General features: G+C 32.1%; 1 protein-coding gene across 1 annotated transcript in view; it reads right to left on the bottom strand.

The window, feature by feature from the left end:
• Positions 1-285: 285 nt before the first annotated feature.
• ATP11B (ATPase phospholipid transporting 11B (putative)) overlaps positions 286-23072 on the bottom strand; it is a gene marked incomplete at its 5' end in the record, with an annotated part of 99673 nt that continues 76886 nt past the window's right edge. The window contains 7 exons of the mRNA XM_025042257.1: positions 286-1648; positions 5787-5920; positions 16288-16373; positions 16515-16571; positions 19025-19190; positions 20386-20489; positions 20995-21060. Coding sequence (XP_024898025.1) covers positions 5815-5920; positions 16288-16373; positions 16515-16571; positions 19025-19190; positions 20386-20489; positions 20995-21060 — 585 coding nt within the window. The remainder of the gene's footprint in view (positions 1649-5786; positions 5921-16287; positions 16374-16514; positions 16572-19024; positions 19191-20385; positions 20490-20994; positions 21061-23072) is intronic.

Raw genomic sequence — 23072 nt, 5'->3', positions numbered from 1 at the left:
GTGGAGGGTTGCACAATAAATCTACAAAAAGGAATTATTATATTCTCAAGGGAAAATTTTGGCAAAACCTTATTTAACCATTTCCATACAGTTTTAAATGTATACATACACAATCATTATATGCTTAGACCTGGGTAATAGTCTTAAACCAGTAATCATTCCTAAGTTTTAAAACATTACTTTTGATCACAACAAATAACAACAGTGGATCTACATGATATATTCAGGATGGAAGTTAAATATTGAAGTGCAGTGAGTTAAATACAGTAATACGTACCTGATTAATCATTCTTAGCATTTTAATTTATTGCTGCCATTATCCCATAAAATTTAGCATTTAGACTTTGTTTCATTTACATTCTATAGCCACACCCGAAAAGATACCTTATGGAACACTAGGCAGATTTCACTTTACTGTGGTGGTCTCCTGTAACTAAGATAACATAAACTAACCTAAAAATACAGGATTTTTATCTGAAATTCTTTTTCTAATATCTTGCTTACCAAAATGCTAGAGCAATTCTAGCCACAGAAAGAGGCTCTTCTCTTTTTGCTAATTTAATTCCTCTATATTTTGATTAGTAAATTAAAAATATTTGCAATATTTAAATACTGTCCAAATGTGTTTTTTATTGATATAGTTGAACTTTACAACAGTGTCATAAAATACTATAAACAGAGCCTTCAGATGGAGGGGGAAAAAAGCAAATTTAAATATATTAACCAGATTAAAGCATGCAAAAGATCCAATGATAAACACATTAAAAATACTATGCTAATGGTATCTAATTTACCCACTTCATATTGTCATAAAAATATTAGTAAACATCTATTTGAAATCTGGTGAATGGACTTGATTCCCGATTTATGTTTAAGATATGATTTACCCTTTGCATGTATATGGTTGGTTACCTTTACTGGTTACATTACAGTACATTTAGAGAAGTTTGGTACTGGAATACATTTACTACCCACAGTGCAGTAAATAATGGTTAGAAATGCACTGTCCTAATTTGCTCTATGAACTTAGAAAGCACTGATGAATTAACAACATGGGTCACTAAGGGACCAAAATTCTTACTATTCACATTTACTTTTCTCATGAAAAGCTTCAAATACAACTCTAATGAAAAAATAGAGTTTTCAAAGGCAAACTTTTCAGCATAATTTACAGAAGCAGATTTAAATAGAAGACTCGATAACTAAGCTAATACTAAAAAATACAATTAAGTAGGAATTATCTCTTTCTACCTTAATATTATAATGTGGTGGCCTTAGCAAGAGGCTGAAATGTCATTAGGAGTCCCACAAGCACAAGGGACAACCCAGACAAACAGATGGAAAATGTCTCTTTATTCACAAATTTTAACATATTCAGATTAAATTAAGGGGGTTAAGAGTTGTTTGCGTTAATGCTTTTTCTTTGCCATTATAACTCTGAGTGGGTATGAAGTAACTATTCCAGACATTTCAGAAAGTAATTCTGTAGAGCTACGGTGGCCAGGATGATCACACTGAATTTTAGAAAAGGAGCTGAAATGGCTCCCACAAAGTACTACTGCCCTTTTAACAAGTAGATGAGTCCATTGTGGAGAGAGTCAAGATGCTCCTGTCGTTGGTATAGAAAGGATCCGATGCACTCCATAATCTAAAGTAATAATAAGAGAAAAGTTTGGCTCACCAGGACCTATGTTTTATTTGAGAAAAGATTTACTCTAAAACTTAGGACCAAAATACATTTGAGTATTAAAATAATCACTGATTGCTTCATTTTTAAAAGTTAAATAAAAGTTCTTCATACTAGCATCGAATGACCAAACATTCCATTTATATTATACAAAAAACTTGGGAAAAATAATGCTCTAGTCATCATATAAAAATATTAGCCAAAATTAAAACATTTAGTAGCATTAAAACAATTTCTATAAGTAGCAAAGCATGAGACGCTCTTAAAATCTTAAGTCAATAAGAAAAATTGTCAAAAAGAAAGTTTGTTATTAAGAGATATGCACATTCAGTTTTACTGAAAAGCAACTAGGCTGTATTCTGACATCACAGAAGCAAACAAACAAAAATTGCACTTACCAAAAGTTTCAGAATAAAATAGCACTATGTTCATATAATATTATTACTTCTTTTCAGCTATAAATTCTATTCTTAACATTTAGCATAATTAGCTTGAGTGTAGTGAGTGGTTTATTCAATAGGTATCAAAGACACTAGGCTTTTCACTTAATTAAGAACAAATGATCCTCTACTGGTCTGGAAAAGTTAACTATAGTCCAAATGATAAGGCACATAAGCAATTCATTATGTAATACTTTATTTGCAGCTGTATTAATTTAAGCTACAATAACTCAAGATCAAAAATAGCCTGACATGCTTAAAACAACCTAATCTATTTCAAGGAAAATATCAGGATAACCAAGTAAAAGGTGGTTTTTCTTAGAAGATTAAAAGCACTTAACAATAAATACATGTAATTTTCCAGGGCTCCCATTTTCCTTAAACAAAGATGTTAAAGGGAGAAACTAGCATTTAAAATGGTCCAAATTCACTTTTATCAAATATCTGCTGTTTCCTAGAGACTCTGTTTGTAGTTCAAGTTTAAATTGATTAAGTGAGCACAGTCATAGCGAAGTTTGGAACCTAGAAATTTTAGAAAGTTAGCAAAGAGGAAGACAAACAACCAACAACCATACCAGTGGTTTATGGAATTACTAGTTTCCAGAAAACCTTAAACAATATCTACCTTAGTCTAAGGAAGGGCTTGTTCACTAATGTCTCTCTTGCACCTACAACTGCACCTGGTACGTAACAGGCACTCAGTATTTGTAAAATATATGAATGAAATGAGAATATGAACATTTCTCAAAGTAGTCATGCAAGAAAAAGTATGCTCAGGCCCTTATAATAAAACATAAGTATCAATACCCCCATTACCAATATTTTATAATAATTTTTCCTCTTTTCAACAATTGCTTACATAGAAAAATATTATTAGGTAAGGTTTCCTTCATTTATTATCTTTTCAAAGCACACATGTGTATTCACAAGTTAAGTATCATATTTGACAGAACATTAAACACCTGAATGACATATTAACTATTAACTGCTTTCTATTTAGAAAATAGTATTCTTAAAGATAAAGTAATTGTTGATAAAACACATACAAAAAATCATTTATTGCTAAAGTACAGCCCTTTGGGGTATAACATGGCATCCTTTATATAGCACCATGATGCTACTTTTGAAACCAAGCTTGCTATATGGCAAATTTCTTTAACAATATCAATTAATAAAATGTAAGTGGAATTTTTGTGCCTGGATAGTAAAAGTTTAATCAGCAGAGAAATCGGTCATATAAAAGAATTAGCTTTATTTCTCAAGTGATACTCATTACCTCTTATGTTTAATATGTTAAGGAAATATCCAAGGGCTTCTACATCTGGTAATTGAGGTACCAGCCTTGCTCGACCTTTTAAATTAGGCATGAAATAGAATTGTAAAATACAGGCTGCTCCAAATCAAAACAGAAATGCCAAACATATTTCACTAATATATTATATGTAAAAAACAGGAACAAAACTCTACATATCAAAATGACTTTCGAAGTTTAAACAGAATGTTAATAATCTATAGCAATTTTCGTATAGCTTTTTAAAAGCACCGGGTGGTTTTGCGTATTGTATAATTGTATCTACTAGAAAAAAAATGAATAGATCTCAGAAGACTTTTTATATTATTCATCTGAAGGAAAAAAGGAGATAATGATAGTAGAAATCAATAATTATAACTTGAGATGTTGAACAAAATTGGAAAGGTATTTGTAGTCTGTCAAATAAGATATTAATTAATGGTAAACATTTTATTAGCTAAATTAAAAATATAAAGTCCTATCAAAGAAAAGACTATGGTACAATTTTAAGTGAAAAGAAGTACAGATGCTAATAGCCACTTTCAAGAGAACATGCTGCAAAAATCCATAATCCCTGGGCAGGTCCAAAGGAGCAATGCAGTGAAAAAATGGCTATGTAAAAAATAATAGGGGCATATTACCTAAATAACTGATACCAAGAAAATAGAACTATATCTATAGCAGAAAAATATTTTTTGGCTCATTTAAAATTAATTCTAGCTTTTTTTAAATAGTGAAGATGTATACTGTCATTAAAGAGAACTTCCTGTCAAAGTAGACATTTAAAAAATTCTGTGATATTCTATAGTAGTCTCTTAGTATAACTCCTACCTTAGCTCTGTATAGTAGAGCTATCTTAATAAGCAAAATAATAATATATATTAGGTCCTTCTAGGAATTCCTTAGGGAAACTTGTTGGCCTGGGTTCATGACAGAGCTGTTATCTCATGATGTATTTTATAATATAACTGTGTAAGTCATAACATGGAAGTCAATAAATTTAACTCCTCATAGTAATTCTTTTATGTGGAATAAAATTACTATAAAATTATATCATAGCATTATAGAAATATTTTTGATTACATGTTATAATGAATAAATGGTGATATTATACTAACCATAAGATATTATACTAACATAAGAATGCTACTTATAAATGCAACTGTACCATAAAGACATGGCCATAAGTCATGTCTTTCCCATCAAAGGCAAAGTGAGAACTAACAAGTTTGCCAAAAAAGGTTCCCAGAATTTTATCGTACATGAAGGATATCATAGTCATCATTTTTAAAACACGAGGCTAACCAAATACTAAAAATTCCTTTATCAACAAATAAGAGTAGTGCCTCCTCCACTCTTTATTCTCTGCCCTTGGGGTACTTTCCAACCTTTTCTAAGCACATGGCCCATGTGGAGAGTGATACTCTTTCCATGACAAACTGAGGACGATGGAAATCACCATCTATCCCTGCCTGTCTGTAAGCCTTCATGCACACTAGGACACTGCTGCTCTAATTTTAAGAATTTGTCATTTCTCTAAGAACACCAAAATATGAAAAGTTATTTCTACTCCTTAATATCCCCTAAATAATAATATGCCTCTTGGGGAAATGTATGAAGAAATGAATCCATTTCACATTTAAATAAATTTAAGTGGAATTTACCAAAAAAATTATATTGTTTGTTTGATCCACAAAAGCAAGCACTGATAAATCTTTTAAGAAATAAATATGAGAGGAAACAAAAATGCTAAGATTCTTCTAAACCATAATATACAGCCTGTTCTAACTTATAAATTTTTAATTAGACCATAAATACCAAATAAAAACTTAAAAATCATTTTAAAACCTCATTACATAGATAAAATGGGGTAGAAGAAAAGCAATACAGCTTTGTGTTTATAAATACCTCAAAATCTCAAATGACTAGAAAATATATATGAAGAAAAGCAAAATCTTTTGATTTTACTATTATGTGTAGGTTATTTTGTAAATACAAGAAACAAACAAAAAAAATACAGGAAATAAAACAGAAGTATAGGTATATTTCGAAAAAAGTTATAAAAACCAAATAAGAGTACCATACACATACTCCTATTCACATTTTAGAAAGATGGTAAAGCAAAATTTTTGTTCATTAGATGCAGTCTCTTCAAAGGTGCTTTCTCTTCCTTTGTTAGTGAAAGAACCCCTTACCCCAAAGCTACAAAATAAAATCTACCATCAAAGAGTGCTAATAAATAGCACACTTTCTGCTTCAGTTGGTAAAACCAGCTGCTGATTTATTAGGTATCTAGAGAAGCATGTTCATCTGTTCCAGTTTATAAGACACTCATATGCAGCAAAGGCTACTTAGAGAAATTTCACACCTGCTGACATGGGTCGGACTACATCTTCCTATAACTCGTTCCAGCATTCTTCTAATAGATGCGCACGCTGTTTCTCCTTCTGAGAAACAGCACATGGAGTCCAAGCACTTGATACTTGAATTTGTTTCAGTAAGCTGGAGAAGTTAAAGCAAAAAACAATTAGTTATTTAGAGATTTGGACTTTCAAAAAGTATTTTAAAAAAATTACAACAAGCACTTTAAAAGTATCCTATATATGTTTTCTATAACATGGAAATGTATGGAAGGCTTAATGTAAGCATAATCATACAAAAATATTTAAAAGGTACTGTGTCTTAAATTAGAGGTCACGTAAAATAATTATACAAAAACAAGTAGCTGGATAGTGTTTAAATCTGCAAAGATTTTGGATTTTAATGCCTTATTTTAATAATTTATTATGGTCAAAAGGATTTACATCAATCACTCAAAAACTTAATGAATTCTAATTCTTGAGTTTTTGTTTAGGTGACATTCTCCTACAATTTCAATTAAAAATATCAGCAATTAAAAATGAAGTGTGAACTATTTTGAAGACTGGGAAATAAAAATCAGGCAAGACCTAACCCCAATCTTCAAAACAACTACAATAACAACAATAGTAGCAAAACTCTTTATGTAATGTTACTATGTGCCAGGTTCTAAGCACTCCATGTATATCTACTGCATAATTATAATTGAGGATAGCATCACTTATCTTAAATTGGTAAGCAACTATTAAATGCCAACCATGCCTATGATCAGCTCATCGTACTTTTAAAAAATTAACTGATGGTACATATATTAAAATCTATTAAACAAGTGACTAAGTAGTATGATTGAGATTTAAAAATAAGTTTCTGAAAGTATGTAAGATTTATGTTGATTCAGGCATAAATAATCCAGCAAGATAACTTTAAGCCACTTCTAATAATTTTAATACTGTTAAATTAGGGGAAAAATGGTATGACCACATAGCTCAATGAATGCCAACCTTGGTTTTGATAGTCAAGGATATTCCTAAATTTCTCAAGGTTTGTCATTTTAAAGAAACTCATTTTCATTCACTTTCCTTTACACATATACTGCATAACAAATCTTTCAAAAGTATAGAGGGAAGGAGAACAACAATAGATTCATTAGAGTGCTGCAGTTCACAAAGGTTGGGAATCACTGAGTGCTGAGTGCATGCATGGCAACAGGGGACATTTGTAGAGACACAATGGATAGAAGAGATGGATGTGATGGAATGTAAATAACCTGGCATTCTGAACCTAAGCAACTGGTGAGGTCCTGCAAAATCCCTGCTCAGAGTAATCCTGCCAAATACCTACCAAGCAATTTAAGACAACATGGTTCCTGTTTGGCAATTACGCGATTGATTGCACCAGATACTAGGACTTGGTACGCACTGAGAAATAGCCAATTTTACTTGTTCTTTACAATACCTTTGGGTTTAGGGCTGTTTACAGTACTGTTTCTTAAACTGTATTTTGTAAGATGTTTACAGACATTTCAAGGAAAAAGTTCTATGGCCAATTAAGTTTGGGAAACACTAGCTCAACGAAGGTTTCAACAGACTTTTTGATTAAAGGATTATCAATAAGTCAGGATGCATGGTCAGGCTCCAAGGGGAGAGCCAGACACAGTACAAGTCTCAAACTTGTTTTTTTTAGTACAGCCCATTACCCCAAGAGAACATTAATCAACACCAGGAAGAACATTAATATTCAGAGAAATAGTTTAGGAAATGCTCATTTAGGTGAAAGGATTTCATCAGTTTTCTGGTTTCTTCCTTGGGTCCCTGAGCTCCACTTTCCTCTCTCTCAAAAATCACCCTCTGTAGGAAGCAGGATTCTATAGGTCCCACACACTAAAAGGAGAAAATAAAACACTGCAAGGAGGCCTTTAAGGCCCTTTATAAACTGACCTCAGGCCGCCTTCCCTCCTCTACTTCCTAATGCTCCTGTACAGTCTCTACACAGGCAGTGTTCCCTGCCTGTGGTCATGTGTCAGGGCCTGTCACCAATTAGGGTCAGAATGCTGACTCCTGCACCAAGTTCAGTTTAAATACTATCATTTCCATGAAACCTCCCTCACCTTTCCAACTATCAGTAATCTCTTTCTGATTCTATTCTATTGCTTGCATCACTTAAATAGCACAGCACTTAGCATTAAATTCAACTTATATTTATTGAGCGGCACCGTCCTGGTTCCTATTGGGAATAGCAACCCTATTCTCAATATAGTGAGATAAGGGCAAAGAAAAGGGTAGAAGATAAGTCAGGAACAAATAATAATGGCAGTTATATTAATGGCATGCTTACTATGTATGTGTCAGTTCCTATGTAAGATGCTTCTCATGGAATATGTCATTTAAAACTTGTGACAAACCCTTGGGATAGGCACCATACTTACATACGTTTTACAGATGAAGAAACAGAGGTTAAGAATTTGTTTAAGGTCACCACAGTGGGGCCTGAGTCTTGGGTTTTTTTTATTTCAGAGCTCAAACCTCTTTACCACACCTTTAACTGCCTTCTTATTATCATGGTATGAGGCAGACTACAAATATCAAAAAAGAGGAGAGAAAGCTCAAACTCAGCTGTTGTTGTTGGTATTGGTGGGAGGGTATGAAGGATTTGATGAAAAAGATGGCATTTGAAATACATATTGAACCCTAGATAGGATTTCAATAGCGGGAGATGATGGAGGAGAGCATTCCAGGCTAAGTGAAAAGAATGAGCAATAACTGCATGTGGGCAAAAAAGCAGGATGTGTATTCAGCACATGTTTAGCATAAGTGTAAGAGAGTAGTCGCTACTCCTGCTCCCCTGCAAAAAGACCAGTGAGACCCAAAGCATGGTCCATGGCTCAGTGTTGGTCTGAAAACACTGCTACTAGCTTATGAGATTGTTTCTAGTCAGTGAGAGTAAGAGATTAGAAAATTTAATGGCAATTTGACAGAATACCTTTATAACTGCTGAATATAAAAACAATTTTAAAAACTGGGGCTTATTTTACATATCTTTTAAATTTCATTTCCGAGTAACTAATTTTTACTGTATTTTATAAAAGTATCAGTCTGTGATGGACTAGAAATTAAAAACAACAAACCAAAACAAGAAAACTGGTCCTTCACCACATTTATCTGGGTAGCACTGAACTAGACCAGAAACTGGAGAGAGTCAGGAATTTGCCTAGTACTTCTTAGTTTAACAATCTGTGCTTTGCTTATATAGCTGGCACTCAACCAACTGTTGGGGATTCACCGAAGATGACATCCACAGGTGTCAGCAGCTTTTGAGTGTCTGCATATGTGCAGAACACTGCTTAGGTCTGGATCTGACTTTAGATGATGATCATGCTTTGCATCCATCACCTTTCACTTTAAAACCTAAAGACAGGTATTAAAATACGGACAACTCAATAGAAAGAGTAAACATCTTGAAATGTCAAAAATAATATTAAAAAATAACTTCTTCAAATACTTTTTGAACTAAGCAAAACATATTTCTTTTTTTTCCTAAAGAGAAAAAAAAAAAACCCAGCTACTTTTAAAATAATGAACTCTGGTTAATTGTGTGTTTGTATAGCTTATCTGTAGAAAACACCATACTGTTCTCTAGCAAACCTCCAAGCTCTACTTTACCACATACACATCTTTGATCTCATATGCAGGAACTGAAAGGCCAGCAAGAGTCCATGTAGCCACAGCTGCCAGTACAACTGGGGGTAGAAATGGGGTGGAGCATTTAGATCTCATTTTATTCAAAGTAAGGAGAGAGAATTAGTATCTTTTTTGGAGGCAGGGGGAGCTATTGTAAATATCAGAAAAGAAATAAAGCAAAGTATGATAATGGGAGTGAGATTCTTCCTTGTGGCACCAAGAAGTAACTTTTAATTTACCAGAAATTTTGATTTATTGGTAAGACTTTCTCTCCATCACACTTGCTTCCCAGGAACAACCATGTAACTTGGAGCTAGAAGCTTCAAACAATTATAGACATTCAACGCGGACTATGTACAGCTGATACAAAGTTTTATCTTTATACAACTTGCCTTCTGAAATAAATTCTGGCTCACTGCTCTTATTTCCACTATTTTTATATCGACGATGATGAACATTTAGATGTTTCTCCTATTGTTTCTACAAAGTATCTTCCTTAAATATTCTAAAGGTTAGAGAATTGTCATACATTTCTAAATTTATAATCACTCCGCTGACATCTTACCTATCAAATCAAATAACATTTTTTAAAGTTTAATTAAGAATTATTAAACTATTAACTATATTTGTTCTTTTCCCCTTAAAATTGTTTCATATACTTGATATTCAAAGTGAACACCCTGAACAGTCTTAAAGGAGATATTTGGAAAGAAGCCTTAAACTATAATTATGGGGGAGGGGGGAAGGTTTGTGTTTAAGGAAATGTTTTTAATGTGAAATCAAAAATCATCAAATATTACTGATTTCCAAATTTGGTTAAGAATAATAAAATCCCTAAAAAAAAGTAATAGCTTTATCTCAATATTTAGAATTGCAAGGGGTAGTCATTTAATGATGGTAGTCAGATAACTGCCCTATCTTACTCAAGGTCTAGTTCCCCAAAACTACACCCCAAGCTCGCATTCACTCCTCTAAACTCCCTTCCCTCTTTCCTTCTCCCCAAGTAAAATAAACAACTATAAAAAATAGTTATAAATATAGATAGAATATCTCCATACTATCTTTTAGGGATTTCTAGAGAGGAGATTCCTGTATGTGTTGCCTAAATTTAACTATGAAAATAAGCATGCAATAATTATATTAAGTAAGCATATTTTAATAATTTGGCTTATTCCTAGTTTCAAAATGACAGGCTCCTTTAATAATGTGGTCATATATGAGTAGGAATTTGTAGTTTAGGTGAAGAAAAGTATTATTTGTGAAAAATGATAAAATCCCCGATTTTAATGGAGAGGATAAAGCAGAAAAGCACTAATTAATGAACTAAGTCATGGTGCAGCTGATATTAAGAATTCAATTTTCTAAGTATCAATCATTTATAGCATGTCACAGGTTAACTGTTTGGTGGAAATAATGTCAACACTAATACTTTTCTTCATTTCAATTTCCAAATGAAAAAGCTGCGTGATAAGTCGGCACAGATTTAAGAATAACAATAGTTTTGTAAAGTGTCATATTTATCAGGTATGCATCTAAGTCCTGCCACTGGTGGCAGCCTTATTAATACTAGTCTTAAATGTTCAATTTTCTATTTGCTTATAGAATTTTACTCATTTGGAAAAGTGTGGCTTTTAGTGGTGGTGGACAACTAAATATAGGCTATTAAGGTTTTTTGTTCCTTCTGTAGTTCACTGCTTTGTTAAATGAGGTAGTAGCTTTATCTTTGTCACAGGAGAGGAAGGTGACTTGTACTTGGCTGAAACTGTTTAAAAATGTATTCTGCTTTTGGGAGTAGCAGGTTTCAGGTCTTAGGCTTAAGCACCTTGGTCCATAGTGAGAAAGGTCAGTATCCCTGTCATCCACTGCTATCGCTATGGTTGTTAGGTACAGCTGGAAAGAGGGCATTCAGAGTAGGGATCAAGACAAAAAAATTACAAAACGATGGAGGCCTAGGAGGCAGGTGACAATAGAGGGAGATGACTAGAAGACCCTAGCCTATGGCAACATTTAGGGCTCAGCATTACTTTCTGCCTGCTCTGGCAAGGCTGACCAAATTCTGATTAAAGAAATGAATGCGATTTTAAGACAAATAAATAGAAGAGGGTATAATACTTATTTTTTAAAAGTGATTTAAATCTCAAAATATATGGCAAAAGCAGGAATATATGAGAAAAAATATTTAAGATATATTTCATTCAACCAATTAAAATTCAGCTATAAGCAGAAAAAAAATTGTAGATCAGGGTATTACCCCCAGCAATTTTACTAAAATCATATTCATGGTTATTTAATAAGAGCATTCTAAGAACCCAATTCTCAACAGCACTGTATATTCTAATGGATATATTAAAGCAAAGGAACACCGGATCCATGTCTTATGACCTATCCACTTGAACTTGAACCTTTGGGGAACTTTTTTCACAGAAGACGTAATTTTACAGCTTTAGTATAGTCAAGTCTCAAGTGGATTATCTGCTTTGTGAATTATTCAGGGCATAATACAAATCCTGGCCAGCTTCCTTTCTCTACCCAGCGAGCTCTTCAGCTGAGTTTTCCATGTAGCTCAGTCAGGGCATATTTTAAAAACTAAAAATAATTTTATATTTATCAAAGCAAAATACAAGATAAATATATTGTAAAGACAATCATATGAAGCACCCTAAAATAAAATAAAAATTCAGAATTTTTACATTTATTTTCAAATAATAATAATGAGTTGATTAATCATCGTCAACATTTTCCACTTAGGACCATTCACTAAAGAAATCTAATTTTAAAAATATGTCTTCCAGAATAATTCAGGTTTTTCTAATTATTGTATCTGTTCTAGGGTCTGATTTATAGTAGAGTTAATATTTACATCTTCAAGCAGCTTTGTTTTAAAGTTTCACCATGTATGAGGGTTTATCCTAGATGAGACAACTGTAATTTCTTGACTAGTAATTATAGTAAGGTCTCACTTAAAGTTGTTGATAGGTTCTATGACTTTAAGTGAAATGATGTATAACCAATTTCACCATAACCTAACTGATATAAACAAGAATTAAGTTCTAAAACATCTCAATGTTATAATGAAATGACATACTGTACAATATACAAATGGCAAACAGACCAAGTGGTAAGAATTTCCATTCTCCATAATAAGTACCAATATTTTGCAAATTCCAATTAAGTCCAGAAGTGGCTCTTGGGGTTTATTTCTCAAGAGGGGCATGAAGCAAGTCCTCACCAAAATTCATACTTTCTTTTTTATTACAAAGAATAACTAGGAAAGTTTATGAAAAGTAAGAACTGAGAGTTTGGTGAATATCAGTCAACAAAAAATTATTCAGTATCAAGCCTAAGAACTCATTTTTTTGATCATTCAACTCAAGAGGTAGACCTAGATAACTAATTCAGTGTCTAACTACATTAAGATATCTAAAATGATACATAACTACAACTTGAAGTGGGAAAACTGATTTCGGAAATAACAGAAATAGCATGACATTTATAAAAGGAGAAGTGACAAGGAATAGTTTCTTGAATATAAGACAACAGGTTGTGAGACTACCTTACTAGGTTAGAATTTGAGATGAAATATGATTTAACACTATAACTCCAAAGGAAGATTTACAGAATATTCAGGATGGACATGTAAAAAAAGTAAAAATCACAAAAAAGGAAACAAGTAAATGAAAACAACATATGAGAAACAGTGAAGGAATTAGTAAAGTAAAAACTTAAATGTCAGGCCAGTTCTCCCATAACATGCCCCAAACATGAGAACTTAGCGAATACGTCCCCAGGAAGGTCCAGCGCAGTACTACCTAGTATGCGTAAGAACTGTCCTGCTGACTGCAAGCCTCAGCTAGCAGGTGCCTACTGTCCTCCCCTCTGTGCTTGCTTTCAGCAAATTCATATGCTGAGCTGACTGAACCCTTATCTTCTTCCATCTGGAAGGACAAAAAAGCAACAAGTCTCATATTACAGAACAATACTCTCTACTGTATATAGGTTTAGAATCAAAACAGCAAGTTGGGGTCCACAATCTTTGAGGCACAAATGAATGTTCACACACCACTACATTCATTTACTGTCACAAAAGGGCTAGGAGCAGCTTCTTAAGGGGCATACAACAAAGCACACAAAATAAAGCCATGATTTTCCAGTGCACAAAGTTAAATTAAAACCAGGTTTCCTTCAATAAAATTAAACTTTTTATATCAAACAAATTCCTTGCCACAAAGTTTTAGGGTTCTTACTGCAATGGTATGTCCCATTCTGCACAGCTCATGCTCCCTTCTCAGAAGACTTCTCTAGTCTAACTGGACTTTAGCAGAGTAGAAGGGTCAATCACATGGTCTTTCAAATGTTACACATGTGAGTGAAGGGGGCTTGACTTGATCTAACAAAATCAATTTAATTATTAATTTGAAAAACATTTTTAGTGAGTGTCAAGTAATTTATACACATTTCTATTCTTTAGTTTTTCTATATTTGTATGAAGAGACCTTCTAAGGAGTATGAGCCTAAGCTACATTTAACTTTTCTTAAATTATAAAAATAATGTCCTCGATGAATAAAAAACAAAATTTTCCTAATTTCTATGTATTTTCTCAGTCTTCAGACTGACCAATAATTATTTCTATAAAAAAATGCTATAGTGAATTTCTAACATATGTAATAAATAAATTAGCAGAATTCCTTGGTTTCAAGGATACGGCAAGTTTATGTAAAAATAGCTAATTATTATAGCTTTGCCTATAATATAGGGGAGGGGAAAATACTACAAATGAGTTTTCTTTTATTAAAAAAGTTAATAGTTTCGTTAATGGTTCTTAAGAAGTACTAACTTGATTAAAGATTTGAAAGCTCTTAAAGACACCTGCACAATTTTCCTTTCTGTAAACAATTAAGCTACAAAGGATCACACCCAGGAATGTTGTTCAAACAGTTCAAAAACAAGATGTATTCAAAACTCATAGGATGCATCAGCAGACAGATGTATGTGGGAACTTGTTCTTCATGCAGCTGTGAATAGATGCCCATCCAGTGGTCACTCACTGCTCAATTAATAAGCAATTGTTATTTCTGCCTGGCCTTTGAGCATAGTATTCTTTTTTCTCTCTGATGCTGACAGTAAATAGATCACAGTATGTGAAATGGTCGTTTGATAGGTGAAGAAACTGGAGGCTTAGAGGACTGAGCTAATTTGGTTAGGACATACAGGGAGCAGTGCCAAGGGCAGCACTAGCATTCAGGCTGGCTGTCTCCTAAACAGGGCTCTTTCTCCCTCTGCTATAGCACCTGATTGGAGACTGGCTCACTGCAAAGGCTACCTGACCAACATACCCTGTTCTCACTGTGTTCTTTCACAGATCAGTGTCAAGCTTACTACTTTGTTCCATTATTACAAAGCCTAGGATCTCTAATTTATGATATCCTTACCTCATTCTTTTTTGTGGCTTGATTTAAGCCAACATGATATGTAAAACTATAATTTCATAAAATATTAAGATTATTTTCAAAGCAAAAGTTATCTTCGCTTGACAAAAGAGTATGCCAGAGTGTTCTTTAAATAAAGAGCTCTCCTATTGTCTTAAAAGTTAAATAATTAGATGTTCAAGAATGTGATGAATACCTACTCTTTTCAGAAAGGCATATACAGATAAAATGTGATAAATGTACATTTGGCTCAACCAAAAGTGAAGACAACTCTTCGAGTCTGCTGACTTTAGTTCTTGTTTTAAACATAAAATTTAGTTGACTACCACTTACTCATTTGTGTATTCATCTACAATTATTAGATCTTTTTAATTCAAAGCATAATATTTCAAAAATCTTGAAGCTAATAATAAAATTGAAAAGTTTGGTAAAACTTTAGAACAGCTCAAAATGATGAACACACAGAGTTTTGAGATTATTTAAGTGGTGCTTTATCAAAGCCATTTATTTGATCAAGTGAATGTAGAGATAAGAAAACTTGAGAATAAATAATTAAAAAATATATAGAGAGATATATATGATTAAGAATCCTCTAGATACTGACAGGATGAGAATTTGAAGAGTGCCAAAACTAAAAAAAAAAAACAAAACAAAACTGTTATATTACATTTTCTCTTCAAACCAGACTGGAATTAAAGTTAATACTATATAGATTTGTTATCTTAATATCTCCGTTCTGGGATTAAGATATCCTAATATTTTAGTTATAGGATTAAGCTTTCATTCTCTTCCATCAAAAGACATCTCTAGACTACTGGTTATTTCTTTATGGTACGTGACAAGATGTATCTATCTGTGGAGATAAAGGTGTATATAAGAGATACAAAATATATTGTTCAATTTATAGATGCACTAAACAGTAGCAAGGATATGAAATGCTTCAGCAGCCATTACAATGTACAAAGACAAATATGCACATATATTTACAACACAGATTGAGGCAAGATAAATGGGCAACTCACTTTCAAGTAACTGAAACTTAAAACTTTAAATTTCATGAATTTCTGTAGCTTAAATTACTTATCATGCAGGAGCATTCTTAAATATGAATAATATGACAGGCAGAAGCATTAGAATTGTGCTAGAAAAGGTGGTTAAGGTGTAAAATATGTAACGAGGTACAGGTCTGTCCTGTTATCATGCTGAATTTTCATCTGAATTTTCTTCTCAAATAAGAAACAGAATTTTTTTTAAGGTTTTAACATATATATTAATAAAGGTCAAATTGGAGACAGCTGTGCTAACAAAAAATGCCCCACTTTTAATTCATGCCTCTGCCTATCTTTTAAATAGTGTTTAATTGACCTTTAGCATGCAGAAGTTAACAAGATTCTACTCCTACTCTACCTAAGTTTGCTCAGCTGATTCCTTGCCCTCGACAATGGCTGCAGTGCGATGAACTCGTCACTTAAAGCAACTGTGTTGGAGTACATCTATAAGTGGATAGAAAAGGAATGGGACATATAACAAGTCAGTGAACTGTAATCATCGCCTAAGAGACAGACACAGGACAAGCTCTGTAAAGACATATCTGTTCCTTTAAGAGTAGGAAATATCATACGTGGCACACATACATGACTGACATTTGTATGGCTGTTAGCTTTCTTCACTCTTAACACCACGTTGTTATTCTGGAGAAAAACAAAGTTCAAAATAAATGCTGATAACTCTCTTTTAGATATGGTTTTTCTTGCTACTTGTGGTAAACAATGAAGTAGCTGACAACTTTCTAACCATTTCTTCATCATTTGAAATCTGAAGTGACAGTATAAAGCTGAAATAATAAAGATTACTGCCTGTAGCATAGGAATAATGTCACACATGGAATTTGAATGACCATATACTGTTTAAGGAAAAAAACAAAACAAAATAATAAAACCTAAAACAAACAAACAAAAAAACCAGCAGGAAAGAAGACTCTTGACTGGAAGCAGCAATTATTAGATCATAGAACATCTGTCAAATTACTTAAAAGTAAATTTAGTGGGGCAAAAAGGGAGATTCTACCAGCTTTCACAGAGATAAAATGATTGATTTATTGCTCAATCCATTTTTAACCAATTTTAACCTATGGTAAAAGAACGAAAAAGTATATAAAGTACTTTTAACCTTTTCTTGTCTAAGGAGCCACCTTAAGGCACCAAACACTTCCTATATAAGTCTTTAGAAAGAAGCAATAGAAAAGGATACAAGAACTAATATCATTTTTTATTATTACTAAGAAGTCTCTATAAAAAACATAAGTTTGCAAATATACTACTTAATGGAGAATTTCCAAGGGTAAATGTAAATTAACTTGATTATTTACTTTTATAAAGAATAAAGTTTTCAAAGTGGTGTCATTAATATACTTTGATGAAATATAACTTTATAGAGGCCAAGAGGGGGAGACTAATGTGTATTCTCTATAAAGGTCTATAAAAAGTATAACAGACAATTATTAAAAATAGTATTCTCTTACTGTAAATACTTATCTCTGAAGACTAAAAAGATTAGGTAAACTTTTCTGATACATGCTTAAGTAATGTACTGCAGAGTGGAAAGTTTTTCCATACTGAAATAAATGTATTCTTAGGCAGAGTATCTGATAACGCAAATTTTTCAGCCCCATTTGGAGATCAGTATCTCAGAGCAACATCCTTATGGTCCTTATAATCATGTTTTTACTGAGGACTTACTATATACAGGCCCAGGGTTAGGTGCTTTATATTCATTATCTCTAACAATCATGCATAGTAATTATTATTCTGATTTTACAGAGGAGTAAACAGGTTTAGGAAAGCGACTTGACTAAAGACGTATATTTTATAAATGGTTAAAACAGTATTTGAATTAAGTTTGTCAGGGTTCAGAGGCCTATGATGCTTCAATGGTGTTAAAAATGTATGTTGGTTAGGCCTGAATTAATAAATGCTAAAGAAATGTTGATATGATCAACTGAAATTAAAACCAATGCACTGTTTAGGAGGCCTAACTCAAATCATTACTTAGGGAGCACTTTTTTATTTGTGGAATATGCAACTAAATTTCCAAAATTTAAACAAAATTTGCTTGGCATGTAGCAAATGTGGGAAAAAAAATATCAACCTAGGAAGAACTAAATGATAATAAACTTAGTGTTTACCAGGCATAAAAGTTAATTAGAATGTATTCTTGAATATATATATCCAATGCTATGGTACACTTAATAAGATAAATTAAGATAGATTTTAGCTCATGTACTGTCATAATGAAAAAGGCACATTTAATTAAATAGCTATCATTTTTTGAGCATCCACTATGAGTTTGAACATTATTTTATTTAATTCTCATTATAAAGGTAATTAAATGGACATTTTAATCATAATTTTACCTATGCAGATACTGAGACTTAAAGTCACAGAGCTACCAGGTGGTAAATCTGGGTCTTGAACTAGAGAACTATCAGGCCCTAAAGACCATATTCTTAAATGCTATGTAACATGCTGTTAATATTTGCTGTAGTATAATATTAACAACTGTTTAGTGAGAGAATGTATTTTATAAATATTCATTTTTAAAAAATTACTTAGGTTAAACAACTTATTTCATACTCTTGTTGAGACAAACTGAAAAAACTATTATTTGAATTCTAATGTTTCTAAAGACATGAATATATATTCCAATTATATAGAGCTGATAGAATGGTGTGACAATACTATTTAAAACATATTTACTATTATCTGGACATGATAGTTTTATATTAATAACACAATGTAATTCTGTTCTATTAATAATACAATGTAGTTTTTAAAAATTATAATTTGTGAGGAATCAAAATTAATACAAACAATAAGAAACAATTTTAAAAATATCAGATTTAACAATATTTATATTGCAAAATGCTTGCTATAGGAATGGATAATTTCCAATTTTCTTTTATTATTATTATTATTATAATGAAATCCAGTAAGATTCAAGTGTACAATTCAACAGTAAGTCATACATATTCTGCATTTTGTGTTCATCGCCCATATCCTAATTTCTGAAAAAAGCAAATTATAATGACAACTATTCATTGTTAAAGCCCCCTAAATACAAAGTTTTGTATATAAAAAATGGTTACCTGTGCCTTTTCAGTATTTGTAGGATGGAGCTGTCTGTCAAATACTTTTTTCACAATATCAAGCAAAAGACATATAACAACCATGAGGATTATGGCAAACCAAGCAGAACCACTTGATAGGAGCTGAAAAAATACAAAGTACATATTCTGGGAGCCCAAAAATGGCCTGCAAAGAAAGAAAGTGGGCTTAATAAAAGTAGAAATTAAGAAGATAGTTTCTTAAATCAAGATATCATGTATCTATATTTGAGGGTTATAATCTTAATTTGGAATACAAACTTGGGATAGTGTTCAAAATTTGAAATTGGATAATTAAGTAACTGAATAACTAATAAAACAAGACATACTTTAATTGTCAAAAATAAAATTCAATTGAATTACTTTCAAAGACAACTATAGTTTTTATTATTAGCAAAATGGCAAGTAGTTGACTATATAACTATCTTATGGTAGGATATCAAAAGAATTATGTACAGACTTAAGAGACCAAGAAAAAGAAGAAAAAATATGAAACAAAATATTTTCTTCTAAGCAACTAAAAAACTGATTACCCAAATCTTAGGTTGAAAAGCTCTTAGAGGTTCTTCTCTACAAATGTATTTTAAAATAAATGCACTCAGAAATATAAGTTCTCCATTGCAGTAGTAAGTATTGTCAAGATACTCTTTTCGAGTTTTAGTATATATCATTTTAGAAGAATATGGGAAATACAGAAAAAAATGAAAAAAATAAAAAGCATTAAAAACATTACAAACAAAACAATACTCATTAGAGTATCCTTTTATGATCCTAAATGGAAGTGAATTATTTAGCTAATCCAAGTTTTGCCAACCTTCTATAATTTTTTACCTAATACAGGGTTCGAAGGCACAGCAGACAAATGCAATATAAATTCTCAAAATTTAAACTTTAGTTGTCCATCACTTACAAAAGAATCTTAGAAGAGACGTTAATTTTTAATCTATCAGAGTAGCTGAATATCTGATTTTACCAATGAAGATAAAGCATACTATTTCATTTTGAGAGAGAAGTTAACTCATTCATGAAAATTTAATGACTCAATGTGACTTATTTTATTACCTTAATAAATAATTGAAGTAATATGATTAGTGTAAAGAACATTAATTGTGGAATAAAATTATCAGCGTTTAAATCCTAGCGTTGTTCTTTTTAACCTTTGTGATCTTGGGGCTCGGTTTCCACACAGAAAAAATAGGGGTAATAAGATTATTGTGATAAATCAAAATAATACTTTACCGGTAAAAGAGACTCTAGAAATTATCTGTTCATAATATAATCAATCACAATAAATTAATATTAAAGTTGAATCAATATAATGAAAATACAATACAGTGACTTACCAGAGAATCCCTCCATAAAACAAAGAAAACACAAAATAGAATATTATAGATCCCCAGGTAACAAGATGATTGATCCAGGTCCAAAAATGAGTTTCCAAAGCCATCTAAAAAAAAAAAAATCCTTAATATAAAATAATAAATCTTTAACTTTAGATAAAACTCATGAATAATAGATATTTATTATAAGTGACTAAGGTTCCTATGGCAAAGTATCTCAGAAGATATATATCAATGCAAAAATTTTACTATAAAATTGAACAATTTCAAGTTTATAATATTTTTCTTCTGTGAGAAAACAGCACTGAAATTTCGTGAGTATTTTATTCTCAACTCTATTGCCTAAAACAATTTGTGTTGTCTTGCATTATACATTGAGAAGCAAAATTTCAGAGATGAATATTATGAGGCCGTAAAAAGTAAGAGGCTTTCTAAAATAATAAACTTAAAAAAGATTTCTGACAAAAAGGAAAAGGAAATATTAAACAGCAATCTATGAAACTACTCATGATTAAAAAAGAGAAAAATATCTGTCTGTGGCTAAACAAATAAAAAAATATATAAATTGTACAGAAACGAAATGTATCCTTGTGTCTAATTTTTGTACCATACCTTTACTGTGACTGTAATAACCATGACTGTGAAGACCAAGGTGCCAAATGTCCAGTTGCCAAACATCTAAACAGAAAGAATAAACCCTTATTGCTTATATATTACCATGTTACTAAATCAGATGTAAGGCAAAAATAACTTTATTCTTTACTAAAAATCACTTGTATTATTTAAGCCAATTACTTTTGAAATCTATGATTAGATTAGTAAAGTTAGAGGAGTATGAGAAGAGTCACCAAAAACATTATTACGTTTATTATTATTATGTAAAATGATCCTTTACATAACATTGTCAGACTGGAAACCCAAAGATGGGTTTAGAATTGTGTGGTACAGACTTTTTGGTTAGAATGATATATTGACTGCTTTATTTATTCCTGTCACACAGTAAAAATGATTACAAAACCCTGTTTAATCACAACTATTTTCCAAAATCATTCCAACTTGAATTTACAGCAGGTAACCTGCTACCGTATTTCTGAACATAGCACAAGCAGAGCAGGAAAAAGAAGTTACACACAAAACCAATACCTGAAAAGAAAGATAATGGCCAATGAAATTATTCCTCAAAGAATTCCTTGTAAAAATGCAGTTAATGTCAGTCAGAAAGTATTTCTCTGGGCTTCACAGAAAAAATCTACATGGTTTATTAAAAATGCAGAATCTTCAAAGAATGTCAAGATTTAATTTCCACAAATAAGAACACAACCAGAAGTTTACATTGATTTAGTTTATAAAGTAGTCATAGTCTTTACCACTGGTTTAAAAAATTATTTAAAAGGCTCTGTTTTATTATTACAGATTTCTAACAATTAGCATTTATTTGACAAATTACTTAACCTCTATCTTACTTTTTTCATTTGTAATATGGGGAGAACCTTATAGGTTTTTAGAAGAATTAGGGTATGCAACTGTTGGTGGGATTGCAAATTGGTACAGCCACTATGGAAAACAGTCTGGAGGTTCCTCAAAAAATTAAAAATGGATATACCTTTTGACCTAGCAATTGCACTTCTGGGTTTTTATCCAAAGAAAACCAAAACGATAATTTGTAAAGATCTATGCATCTCTATGTTCATGGTATACATCATTTTAGATGTATATCATTCACAATAGTCAAGATATGGAAGCAACCTAAATGCCCAACAGACATTCGGATAAAGAAGTTATGGTTCATATATACAATGGAATATTACTCATCCTTTAAAAGAAAGAAATCCTACCATTTGCAATGGCATTGATGGACCTAGAGGTTATCATGCTGAGAGAAATAAGTCAGACAGAGAAAGATAAATACCATATGATTTCACTTATATGTTGAATCTAAAGAACAAAAAGAACAAACTAATTGAAAATGGACTCACAAATGTAGAGGACAATCTGGTGACCACCAGAGGGGAGGGAGGGGGTTGGAGGGCTGGGAGAAATCAGTGAAGGGTTAGAGAAGTACAAATTAGTAGTTAATAGATGATCAGAGATGGAGAGCACAGCTCAGAGAATGCAGTCAGCAGTAAAACGGCTAGGTGTAGAGCCAGAGGGGAGATAATCAGGTGGATCGTTCCATAAACTATACAAATGCCTAACCAATGTATTGTATACTTGAAACTAATAAAAAAAAAAAAAAGAATTAGGGTATGCGAATAGAACAGGGTGCCTGGTATACAAAAAGTAATTAATAAGTCATCATCAACAATAAAACATCAATTGATACTTCTTTATTTGAGGATATTTGGGGAGTTTGTCAAAAGGAAAACAAACATCATATTGAACCCATCCTTATTTTCCTATTTTTATCATCTCTAGAAATTACCTGGAAAAACTGAAAATCAGTGGGTCTCACTTAGCTAAGCTCTCAGAGAGAAGTGCCAGCTTCCTCTTTCAAGGCTATGGGAACAGATATTTATGTAGCCAGGGAACCTGTGCATGGAAGTAGTAACAATCGCACACATCTATCCCTCAGCATCTGGTTTTATTGGACCAAGACTGGGGCTAGTTAAGTGGTATCTTTCTTAGAAGCAGAAGAGGACTTAGGGTTCCCTCTTGCATTCAAGGCCCTAGAGGGAGCTGTAGAAACACAT

Source organism: Pteropus alecto, unplaced genomic scaffold (genome assembly GCF_000325575.1).
Source record: "Pteropus alecto unplaced genomic scaffold, ASM32557v1 scaffold88, whole genome shotgun sequence".
NCBI classification, from domain to species: domain Eukaryota; kingdom Metazoa; phylum Chordata; class Mammalia; order Chiroptera; family Pteropodidae; genus Pteropus; species Pteropus alecto.
The sequence above is the reverse complement of the archived record's forward strand: the minus strand, read 5'-3'. Positions and strand labels throughout refer to the sequence as shown.